This window comes from Hesperophylax consimilis, chromosome 27 (genome assembly GCF_061612785.1).
Source record: "Hesperophylax consimilis isolate HC1 chromosome 27, BYU_Hcon_1.0, whole genome shotgun sequence".
NCBI classification, from domain to species: Eukaryota; Metazoa; Arthropoda; class Insecta; order Trichoptera; family Limnephilidae; genus Hesperophylax; species Hesperophylax consimilis.
Window position 1 is genome coordinate 19106141 of NC_142862.1, and position 12579 is coordinate 19118719.

At 37.4% G+C, this 12579-nt stretch overlaps 1 protein-coding gene across 2 annotated transcripts in view; it reads right to left on the minus strand.

The window, feature by feature from the left end:
* Window positions 1-1975: 1975 nt before the first annotated feature.
* The window catches only part of LOC149410709 (uncharacterized), a 33525-nt gene continuing 22921 nt past the window's right edge, over window positions 1976-12579 (minus strand). Inside the window, exons 9-11 of one of the 2 annotated variants that reach the window (XM_089648010.1) lie at window positions 12102-12242; window positions 3542-3599; window positions 1976-2381 (exon numbers count right to left, since the gene is read on the minus strand). In XM_089648010.1, the coding sequence (XP_089504136.1) occupies window positions 2197-2381; window positions 3542-3599; window positions 12102-12242 (384 nt within the window). In that variant the 3' untranslated portion in view covers window positions 1976-2196. Of the gene's footprint in view, window positions 2382-3529; window positions 3600-12101; window positions 12243-12579 lie in introns of both variants that reach the window. The other variant, XM_089648009.1, reaches the window with a different exon arrangement.

Here is a 12579-nt window from a genome sequence, read left to right on the forward strand (position 1 = left end):
GCGAAGATTGCCCTGATGATAGGCAACCTCTGATAAGTGAGGGCACCATTAGAATTATTGGTGTTTGTCAAATACAGAAGTCTTTTACTGACGAATAAAACAGATGAGAGTCTGAACTGTCGAAAGTCAATAGGACTATGGCGTCCCCAAATTTTGGGGAATGCTGTCAGACAGTAAGATGTGGTGAAGAAGAAAAAATAAAGGAAGGTTAGGTTAGGCTAGGTTCTACATGCTTAGGTTAGGCATGTAGAAACATGCTTTTCCGATCCGGGTTACTAAACACAGATATAGCCATTTCAATTCAACAATATTTCAATACAGAATGGTGGATTTTCACCAGGATGGAAATCAAATGGTTTTACTATGGACATGCATAATTGAGTGTAACTGCCGAAAAACAGCGTTATTGCTATAAAATTTGCCGCAAATATTATTAAAATTACGCACCATATATCGATTTATGTTCACACCAAAAAGCGTTTAAAAATCCCAACCACAGAAGTAATACAAGGCCTAGAGTGAAGGCCAGTAGCACACATGCGCTCCTTTTTGGTACAACGGACAAGTTTAAGTCTTTTTAAAACTGACAGTATGAGGAGTCGACGAATGGAATATTTTATTGGATTGGTTGATAAATGCATTGCAGTTTTGTCACTATGAAAATGATCCTGATAAATTCAGCAGTGAAACTGACACTTAATAAGCTGATTTTATGGAAACAGTTATTTCTCGGTTAGAGACATCGCTGTACTGTATACAAGCACGATACAAAACCGAAATTCATTTGTAAAAATTCCTCAATCATATCTCAAGCGACATCTCAGAAATATGTTCAATAAATTTATTTGTTTGTCTTGGGTTAGGATTTCAAGCGCCCGAGAAAGCTTTCCCCTTCAGCTCATTTCAAATTTGTCATGTCCGTTCGAACGATCTTGCACGGCGCGCATGCGCAAAAGACGATTACTGCGATGTCAGTGGAACCGTGTGCGGCTTTTGATTTAAGACTGATTTTGCAACATTTTTTTTTGCAATTGTGAATTTAGGAATTCGCCGAAATATTTAAAGAAAATTTAGAATTAGAGTGTTTAAACTTAAAATACGTTTGTGTTTTGAGATTTGCAACCAGTGTATGTTCATGTTTTATTCAATTTGAGTACTGGCACACAATGTGTTTTAATATAAATATAATATTTTAACTAACGTAGAGAGCCCAGAAAACAGAATTATTGGTTGATATTTTTAAAACTATGATTATTCTTTCGTTATGAAATATAATATTTTATCATTTTTCTGAAAGTTTAAAAATAAAAACAATTGAAAGATTACATACCGTGTAAATAAATCCTTATTTATTAAAAACGCTTGGGGCATAGATCAAATAATGTGATATAAAAATTCAAACACAAACAAAGATAAGTAGTGGGCCAGGCGTGGATATTCAATAATGTTTTATCTGCTCCGTAATATTTTATTTTGTTTACATAAACATTGCGCCAAAACAATTATTTTGAGTTATTTATGATTAGAGAAGATATGGATGCGTAATTTGAGCAAGATTTACATAAAGAAAGATCATGGGAAATATATTTAATTACAGTTTTAAAAAGTATTATTGGTCGGCGAGACGAGACGAAAAAATGCGCCGCGTGGAGTCATACACTTGAACGCAGCATAAAGGTTAAGAAAACGCAAACTTTGTTGATTTATGGAAAAATGTTCAAACAAACATAGTAATAACCATAGATAAAAAAACCTACATTTTTCAAATAAATCTACTGATTTTTGTCAAGCATCAAATATGTTCTACCACTGCCAGATTTAATTCAGGTCTGAAAGGGTTAATTCACTTTCACATCACGCTGTTTTTACCAACAGTCCAGAGTCAACAGGACTATGACATCCCCAAACGGGGTATATTGTAGGCAGTGGGGAAGAGAAGAAGACGGGAAAGAAGAAGGTTGGGTACTATTCAGATCTGCTCACCAAACACTATGGCTAAAGCCATAGCGACGCTTCGAATGAAAGGTGGCCTTTCACCAGGGCGATACTAAAACTCTGGCTATCCAAGCGCTGACTTCCACACAACCTGTCAAAAGTTACTTCCATATAACAAGGCTGGGAAGTTGACGATTTTTTGTTTTATGAACTTCTCCGCAGTTGAGAGGAGTCACAACGGAAACATGCAGCGCCTCCAGGTTAGGACAGTATGAACTCCTGCGACTCTGCTCCGGTTCCCTTGCAATTGTGCCTCTTGAGCAAGTGTTTACTGGTGGTCTTGAAGGAGCACATCTTGCAGCAATAGTAGGTGTGGAACCCATCGCTGTTATGGGCCTCGTAAGTGTGATACGACCTTCCATGCGCCGTGGATAAAAAGCCAGTCTCTGTAAAAAAAACAATAACAAAAAATATAAAAATTTTTGTTGTTTTACAAGAACTCTCTTCTCTCAATTGACAAAAGAATCAACAAAATTCAGACTGGATAATTAATACTTTCCTTTTTTGTTGGTCACAAGAGTCTTAATTGCTTGAAGCAAGCAAATTTTTTTGGGGGTTCGAAAAGAAGCAGTTTATGTTCCACCTCTACCAATAACTCTGGCCAAACGATCTGTGGAACGGAATCACAGCTGCAGTGAACTCGGTAATATCTTCAGGTGTGGAACGAGTTCAGCTATCGATTAGATGTTTGCCATGCAGTTAATTGGGTTTATATTGACATTTATGAACTGTATTTGTTAACTTTATTGTTTCCATTAACAAATGTAATTTACTTCATATGCGTCAATAGTTTGCAGTTTGAAATGTAGAGTTACGTAATTGAGTCCATCATTTAGAATAACCCTGTACTACGAAAACGAAATTTACACGACGCAAAAGGGATTGTTTACAGTGGTGAGCAAATTATAACCGAGTTGTAAATTTTATGAAATTATTTGGTCTTTGTAAATAAACCGAACCTTTTTTAGATGCGTAGTTACGGCTAGTATTAATAAAGCGAGAAACTATCGGCGCACCATTGTAAAAAGGACATCTTGTTCGTAAGAAGATTTAATTTTCGAAAATACTAGTACATACTGCAATGCGAGTTGTCGGCAAACTGTCGTATTAATTTATTAGCCAATCGCTGACGACATGGCACGATCAAGTGAATCAGATACTCGAGTCGGGCCATGTCAAGAGTCAGAATAATAGTAGAGTATGTATGAATGTGAATGAGGCAAGAAGTGTGTGCCAAGACCGAGTTGTTTGGCGGTCCGTCCTTTCTGCCTAACCCTGCGAGGAAACGGTGTGATGGTTAGTTAGTTCTGAAAACTAGTTTGTTCCCCTCGGTAAGAGTAGGTCGGTTAATATTTTTACTCTGTGGATATAAAATTATTCATCATGCATAAAAGTAATAAATATTTCTATGTGAGCTCTCTTTGCTCTCAAGTGAAGAAAGAACCTTGTGAAAATACAATTCAAGTCAGTATTTTTTATAATTTTACCACTGATAGTTTCTTATACATATGTAATAATATAAGTTTATACATACGAGAAGGCTTACCGTCCACTGTGGCTTTAGATTTCTGTGTCGTGTGATGCTTCATGATGTGACGATTCATCTGTAACAAAATATTTATGGCATTACAAACTAGTTCTTGTTAATTGACGACAATTTGAAAAATGTCAACGACGATAACGACGTTGGCGATCGTCAAATGTTGAATATAACCGTTGGAAATATCTTTGATGTTGATGCAACCACAAACAAAAATATTAAGGGACACCCAACATTGGGGAGTTAACATTGGGACTGTTATTTTACTTGCTACCGGTAGAATCGCTCGATGCTATACGCTAAGAATCGGCAATATCGAATAGAAAAATCTACAAAGAAGTCTAGTAGGAAAGTCTGTAACCAAAAACCCTTTACGAATTACGCACAGTATCACATCATAGGTATATTAACCCTCAGTGTGCCAAGAAATCCACCGTGGATTTGCTGGTAGCTCACCGCACTTGCCTCGATTTTATGGTATTTTAAACCTTAAATAATGCTCCTAAATAACTAAATTTTATATTATTCGTTTGGCAATGAAATAATGTATCTAGTTGCGCGTGAGGTTTAAAATTGAATAGCCTTAAATGTGTACCCTTCACCCCCCTTTGCCCCTTGTCCCCTTTCCTTGATCCGGGCCCAGAGACAAGGAGTATTGTTATCAGTTGTTATCGTTGCATCTTACCCGCGAACATTTCGTGTCATATTGAAACCCGCATATGTTGAACTCGGCCGTGACTATTTTGGAGCACAATCGTCCAGTGAAACGGTTTTACCCGCCGCAGTGAATTTCACTGTGTTTTTTGTTTTGTGTTAAGTGTTAATGTTAATTGTATGCAAACTGATAAGAGAACAGAACCAGCGGCTTAAGGAGAACGAGACCAGGGTAAGTCTTTTGGCCTTTCCTACTCATTTTCCTCTTGCAAAAAACACTAAGGCAATTCAATTCGTTTTTATTTGTCTTAGTCTATATCGCATCCGCATTACCGCAACCCCCCGCACAATTGCGTACGAAAGATTTCCGCACAACCATCAAATTGGTCCTTCGAGCCGGATTATATTGTATTACTTTCGTTCGCAATTGCAATCTATAATCATTATTTGTACCAAAATCATGGCATTTGCATTATAAATGGGTTAAAATTTAGTCCGTCAAATAGTTATATTAAAAACGAATTACATTTAATTCCTCGTGGCAAATTATAGGTTGACAATAATTTAATCGTGTATGTAGGTACCTGGTTTAACGCAAGGAATCGTATTGTGTAAGTAGGTACTTGTATTCAATACTGAATTCTAATAATACGAGTACATACTTCGCTAGCGTTAAGTACGTAGGTATGTATTAACGACCGCTAATAATAGTTGGTAAACAAGAATAATAATAATTCAGTTGTTATTGAGTTTAATTTGGAAACACTTAGAAGAATTGTTTACTTTGATCAATTACGCTAGCGTTAATTAAATTATAGCGTTATTTAAATTATAATTAATTATTTGGGTTAATTATTTATTGCTAAATACATAATGGCCACTAAAGAAAAAAAGTTGAGATTACTGACGGCTCAGCGAGATGCGTTAGATGCACGTCTTACTAAGTTATTTGAACTATCAAATAAAATTTCCGACTTGAGTATTCTAGAGGAGTTTCTTTCGTTAGTTGAAACTCTAGACTTGACTAGAAGTAAGTATGAGGACATATCTCAACAAATAAATATATTAAATTTGGAAATCGATTCAAACTTTGAACCTGATTTTGAAAGATGGTTCAAGTTCGACGATATGTACGGACATATCAAAAGAAAAATATCATTAAATCGGGAAAACACTTCACGGGTGGTTACAGCACCGAAAAAATGTAGTGTAAAACTCCCACCGATTGAATTGGCATATTTCGATGGGGAAATAAAAAATTGGCCCATATTTTATTCAAGTTTTATTAACACCGTACACAATAACGATACACTTTCGAATTCAGAAAAGTTATATTATTTGTTGGGAAAAATTAGTAACCGTGTTAAATCAACGTTCGCCGGGATCATTTTATCGCCGGAAAATTACGAAATTATTTTTAACTCGTTGATCGATAAATATAACGACAAAAGAGTAATATCTTCTGCATACATCGATCAAATTTTGGATTTTAAATCCTTTGCTGTTGCAAATATTAATAATCTGGAATCCTTCATTGATCATTTTGCGTCAGCTGTGGCAGCCGTTAAAAATGTAAATTTAGATAATTTGTGTGACTTTATTTTCTTACACATTGCATTGAAAAAACTTGATATGGACTCGGTGAAAGGATTCGAAACATACAATCGGGAAAATGAATTCCCCTCGTTTGAAGTCTTGGTGAAATTTGTGCGTGAACAAGTTAAGATCTTGCAAAGAACCGGTTCTTCAAGGAAATCGGTGGAAAATAAAAGTGAAACGTTAAAACGGTCACAAAGATCGACGCAAGCCTATATGAGTGCTGGCAGTGAGGAAAATCGTCAGCCTATTAAATGTTTACTTTGCAATAATCTATCGCATGGAAATTTGTTTAAATGTTCAGAATTTAAAAAATTGACTGTAAGGGAACGGTTCAATTTTATCAAAAGCAAGGGATTCTGTTTTAGGTGCCTTAGTGATAGACATAAGGCTAGGACTTGCAATTCAAATCAAAATTGTCATAAGTGTAATGACAAGTTTCATCATACAATGTTACATTTTGAAGAACAGGGTGCATCACACAAGGGGCAGTCAGACTCTCAAAATGCCCAAAGAATTGAAAACCAGAAAGCTGATCAATTGAATGATCCAAAACCGGGCTGCTCCAATTCTGATGTAGCTTTGTGTACTTTTTCAACTGTTCGATCTCATAATCTAAAGACTCATTGTACTGTATTGCTGGCTACCGCACGAGTGGGAATAATAGACGCACAGGGAAATGAACATCTCGTTAGGTGTTTATTGGACAGCGCATCTCAGAGCAATTTTATTACTCGGGATTGTTGTAGAAAATTAGGATTTTTTGAATATCAACGCCCGTCTTGTTCCACCGTTAAGGGTATTGGAGGATCGTCTAAGCCCATTACAGGCTCCATACAGACCGAAATTTACTCTCGTTTCAATCGAGCAATAAATTATAACATTACTTCATTGATTGTGAATAAAGTTACAGAGCGCTTACCTACCGCCAAAGTTGATGTACCTTCATTGTCATATTTGAATGACTTACCGTTGGCGGATGAGTCATATGGAGAACCAGGAGATATTGACATGTTGCTAGGAGCCCAGCTCTTCCCGCATCTCCTGTTGTCAAAAAGGGTTCAAGACCCTTTTCAGAGGCATAATCTGCATGCTTTAGAAACAGTTCTAGGATACGTTATTTTGGGATCAGCACCAACTCGGGTTGAGGATAATGTTAGCGTATCTTGTTGTGCCATGCTAAAAGAACCAGATGATATTTGTCTCAAAAGATTTTGGGAATTAGAAGAGGTAAACGTACCGTCTATTAAAAGTCCTGAAGATCGTGAATGTGAGGAAATATATCAAAGAACAACCACAAGAGACCCTGAAAATGGAAGATATATAGTAACTTTGCCATTTAAAGGGGATGTTTCAACCCTTGGGGATTCATTTGCAATGGCAAAGAAGCGTTTTTTATGCCTTGAACGTAAATTGGAAGCCTCTCCAAAATTAAGAGAAGCTTATAATAATATTATCAATGAATATTTAGAGAAGGATTATTTGACTCTCAGCACTTCAAATGAAGGAAATGAGACGCCTTCATACATAATTCCGCACCATGGAGTTGTACGAGAGGATAAAATCACGACCAGTTTGAGAATAGTCCTGGACGCTAGCGCAAAAACAAGCACTTCCGTGTCATTGAATAATATTTTATATAGTGGGGAAAATTTACAGGGAAATTTATTTAATATAATTATGAATTTTCGTGTATTCCCAATAGCTCTTTCAGCTGATATACGCAAAATGTTTTTGTGTATAGGAGTGAAAGATAGTGATCGGAGATATCAACGAATCTTGTATCGCTTCTCGCCCAGCGAAGATATTAAAACTTATGAGTTTAACCGCGTTTGTTTTGGTCTTACATCCAGCCCATTTCAAGCTTTACGCACTATCAGGCAATTGGCCTCCGATGAAGGAGAAGCTTTTCCTGAGGCTAAGAAAATTATTGAAGAATTTTTATATATGGATGATTTTGTATATAGTATGGAAACTGAAGAGGGTGCAAAGGAAACGTCCTTTCAGTTAATCGCATTATTGAAGACTGGCCAATTTGACCTTGTCAAGTGGACCAGCAATTCGCAAAATGTTCTGGAATCTATTCCAGATTCGCATCGCTTATCAGCGATAAAGGAATTTGATGAAGTAAGCATGCATAAAATATTGGGCTTATACTGGTCACCAAATTCCGATTTATTCTCGTTCGTCACTTCTACACCTAAAACAGGTTGTACAAAACGAAATATATTGTCTTGTGTCGCAAAAATATGGGATATTATGGGCTTCATCGCGCCTGTCGTTTTATATGCCAAGCTTTTAATTAAACAATTGTGGCTACACAAATGCGATTGGGATGATGAGCCTCCCGACGATATTGTAAGGATATGGACGCAATTCTGTGAGGAACTTTCCTCACTGAATAGAATACAAATTCCGCGTCATACTGGCATCACGTCCAGTAGCATCGTAACCATTGTTGGTTTCGCAGATGCCAGCGAAAAGGCATATGGAGGTATAGTGTATTTCCATGTCCAAAATCATGAAGCAATTTCAGTACATGTTGCTTGTGCAAAATCGAAGGTTTCTCCTGTAAAAATTGTTTCTCTCGCACGATTAGAACTTTGCGCTGCATTAATACTTGCAAAATTAATGCATAACGTAATAGAAACCTTAGAAAAACGCTTGAAAATTGAAAATATATACGCATTTACTGATTCCACTGTAGCACTTTGTTGGATTCAGTCTTCTCCGCACCGTTGGGGGACATTCGTGGCTAATAGAGTTGCTAAAATTCAATCTGAATTATCAGCTACCTGTTTTAATCATATCGCAGGCACAGATAATCCCGCTGATTGTCTGTCACGAGGGCTTACCCCCAATCAGATTTTAGATCACCCGCTATGGTTTCATGGCCCACCGTGGATGAAATTTAGGCCTGAACGGTGGCCCATTACCACATTTCATGTCAACATGGTCACAGAACCACCCGAACAGAAGTCTATTTCGTTAGTAATGACTTCTGGTTTAGAAGAATATGATATTCTAACCCTGTCAAAGCGCTTTTCCTCGTGGAATAAATTATTACGATGTTTGGTTTACGTATTTCGTTTTCTTAAGGTGTTGCCATATCGAAAATATATACGTGGGTCAGATTTAGAGTTCGTTGAGCTTAAAATATTGCGCGAAATACAACGAGCGTACTTTCCCGGGGAATTGATAAATCTACAACAAGGAAAGACGTGTAAACCCGTATTTCAACGTTTGAGACCGTTCTTGAATGACGGAATCATAAGGTTGGGAGGTCGTTTAGTTAATTCGGATTTAAATTATGATCAAAAGCACCCCATAGTTCTCCCGCGAAAGGATCACGTTTTAAATTTGTTGGTTGATCATTATCATAAAATTCATTGTCACTCGAGTCCCGCATTATTAATGTCTATTTTGAGGCAAAAATATTGGATACTGTCAGCCCGTAGTTTAATTCGAAATCGAGTACATAAATGCAATTCGTGTTTTCGGCTACGCCCTAAAACAATTGCACCTTTAATGGCGGATCATAGAGATTGTCGTGTCATTCAGTCTATAAAACCATTTACGCATGTGGGTATAGACTTTGCCGGGCCTTTAAGGGTAACTGTATCACGCGGACGTGGAATTCGTTCTCAAAAGGCGTATATTTGTTTATTTGTGTGTTTGACAACAAGAGCTATACACCTTGAATTGGCATCAAGTTTGAGCACCGAATGTTTTCTGAACGCATTCAAACGATTTCTTTCTAGGCGTGGTCCTGTGTCAAATTTATACTCAGACAACGGAACTAACTTTGTAGGAGCCAAGAGAAAATTGAATGAATTGCACGCATTTTCGTCATCTTCACATTTTGGTGAAGAATTCGCAAGTATTTTGGCCAATAATAGAATAAGCTGGCATTTGAATGCGCCAATAGCACCCCACTTTGGAGGAAATTGGGAATCCAATATTAAAAGTATGAAGACTCATCTTTTTCGGGTAATAGGAGATCAGATTCTATCGTTTGAAGAGGCAACTACAGTACTTGCGCAAGTAGAAACCATTCTGAATACGAGGCCATTGTGTAGAACGCTCTCTTCAGACCCCTCCGAGCCCCTTGCGTTAACGCCAGCTCACTTCTTGACGACAACTCCCTTAAAACACCTGCCCGCCATGGAAATCGAGAAGGATAATTTGAACCTTCTATCGCGTCATGATTTACTCGATAAATTAATTCAATCATTCTGGAAGCGATGGAGATTAGATTACTTGCATACTTTGCAAGTACGTCCAAAATGGAATACTCCTACTAATCCAGTAAAGGTCGGCTTAGTAGTAATAGTGGGAACTGAAAACGCCCCACCATTACATTGGCCGTTAGCTGTTATTGATGAAGTTTTCCCCGCAAAAGATGGAGTTATTCGTGTTGCTCGTGTCAGAACAGTGCTGGGATCTTATATTCGCCCAGTAATACGGCTATACCCTTTGCCAACTCAATAGTAGTCTAGTAGCATTAGGTTTAGTCAATGTAGGTTAGGAAATTTAGGATAACTGTAGGTTATGTTAATTTGTTTATATGATAAATGCCATGACAATGCGGTTTTAAAAGGGGTGATTTCGCACCCTTTCAAGGCGGGGGGGATAGTTGCGCGTGAGGTTTAAAATTGAATAGCCTTAAATGTGTACCCTTCACCCCCCTTTGCCCCTTGTCCCCTTTCCTTGATCCGGGCCCAGAGACAAGGAGTATTGTTATCAGTTGTTATCGTTGCATCTTACCCGCGAACATTTCGTGTCATATTGAAACCCGCATATGTTGAACTCGGCCGTGACTATTTTGGAGCACAATCGTCCAGTGAAACGGTTTTACCCGCCGCAGTGAATTTCACTGTGTTTTTTGTTTTGTGTTAAGTGTTAATGTTAATTGTATGCAAACTGATAAGAGAACAGAACCAGCGGCTTAAGGAGAACGAGACCAGGGTAAGTCTTTTGGCCTTTCCTACTCATTTTCCTCTTGCAAAAAACACTAAGGCAATTCAATTCGTTTTTATTTGTCTTAGTCTATATCGCATCCGCATTACCGCAACCCCCCGCACAATTGCGTACGAAAGATTTCCGCACAACCAGTATCTTAATATTATTCTAGCTTGTCGTTTCGTCATTTGCAAATATATTTTTTTATGTTTTAAAAGCGTGTAGCAAAATTCCATGACAAATGTCATAATACCGATTTTCATAAGTCATACATAGTATTGTATTAATCTAAAGGAAAGACAACAACTTTTTGTTGTTGTTGTGAAGAACGCTTATTTAGCTGCAAAATATAATAAAAATCAGGAATAATTTCGTAGGTCTTCATTATATTTTTTATAATATTAGAGAGAGAAAAATATTTCTCTGAATATAAGTAGTTATCCTGGGGAAACTACATAGGATAGATTTATAAAAAAATATAAACTCATTATCTGGTAAGACAGTAAAATTCATAAAAACATAATTTTGCAAAAAACAAGTAAGTTATAACAAAAATAGTGTCAGCAGGCGGTTTGCATTTTATCCCTGGTATTCCAGGGGTTAACAGAAACGACAAGGCTAAACATAATAGTTCTTGATATCCGGTATTTGATGGTTATACCAAAACATAACGCTGAAAACTACATTAACTTTACTGAAATAATAAAAAAAAGAATTAATGCTTGCAACACGGTATCACTTCTACATATTATGTAAACACACATATTTATTTTATTGATTTATTGTGAAAAACAGTATAATCCATTTACATTTCACAAATAACAGTTTATAAATTACAGTTTATAATAAGTAAGTACAGACATTTATTTGCATGGGTAAGTATCACCACATATCACCTCTATGTACACATCTGCCTTAATGATGGATACTTTACTACTTCAGAAGCATTGGCTGAAGAAGGCATAGGCTGAGGAGAGCATAATGGTTAAGATTAAGAAAGGGACGCTTAGATGGTTTGGGCATGATGCCCAAGTAGGAAATGGCACGATCAAGTGAATCAAATAACCGGTCAGTGGCTGAGTTGGCATCGCGTCTGGGTCCCACGGCTGGCTAAATCCACCATCATACACAAGTAATTCGTAACCCGGGAACATTTGTCTTTATTTATAAAACATACTTGAGTCAGGTCATGTCAACAGTCAGAACAACAGCAGACTATGATATGATATGATGTATGAAGGAGAATGAAGAAAGGAATGATTGCCAAGACAGGGTTGTGTGGCGGTCTATCCTCTCTGCCTACCCCAGCGGCGAAAAGGCATGATGGTTAGTTAGTTAGTTAGCACACTGTTACCTGTAGTCTGGTGGAGGCCTTGAAGGAGCACTGGTCGCAGTGTTCAACGAACTGCGTGGTGGGTGTCTCATTGACTGCCTTCTCCACCGGCGGCTTGGCCAGGTTCCTGTAGCGCCCGCTGCCCAGGCCCGGATGGGTGGCCTGGAATGTAACAAAACCATCGTACAGTTGTTAGTTGTTTTATTTTTGTGCAGGCGGCACTTCTGAATGATGTTCGTATCACTTCATAAAGCTCAAAAAATAATAGCATCCAAAAATTGAGCCCTTAAGGAGTCTACCCACATAACCGAGTTGCGAATTATGGGAAAGGTACGAAGAAACTATATACATATCAGTATTTTTTCGTTTTTCTAACAAACGTTAAAACAAAGGAGTGACTTGATTGAAAATTTTATGTGGACATTGTTGTTACCCTGGCATCCAAGAAAACCACCAACAAAAATGTAAATCTCCATACACAAATTTTTTTTTTTAAAAC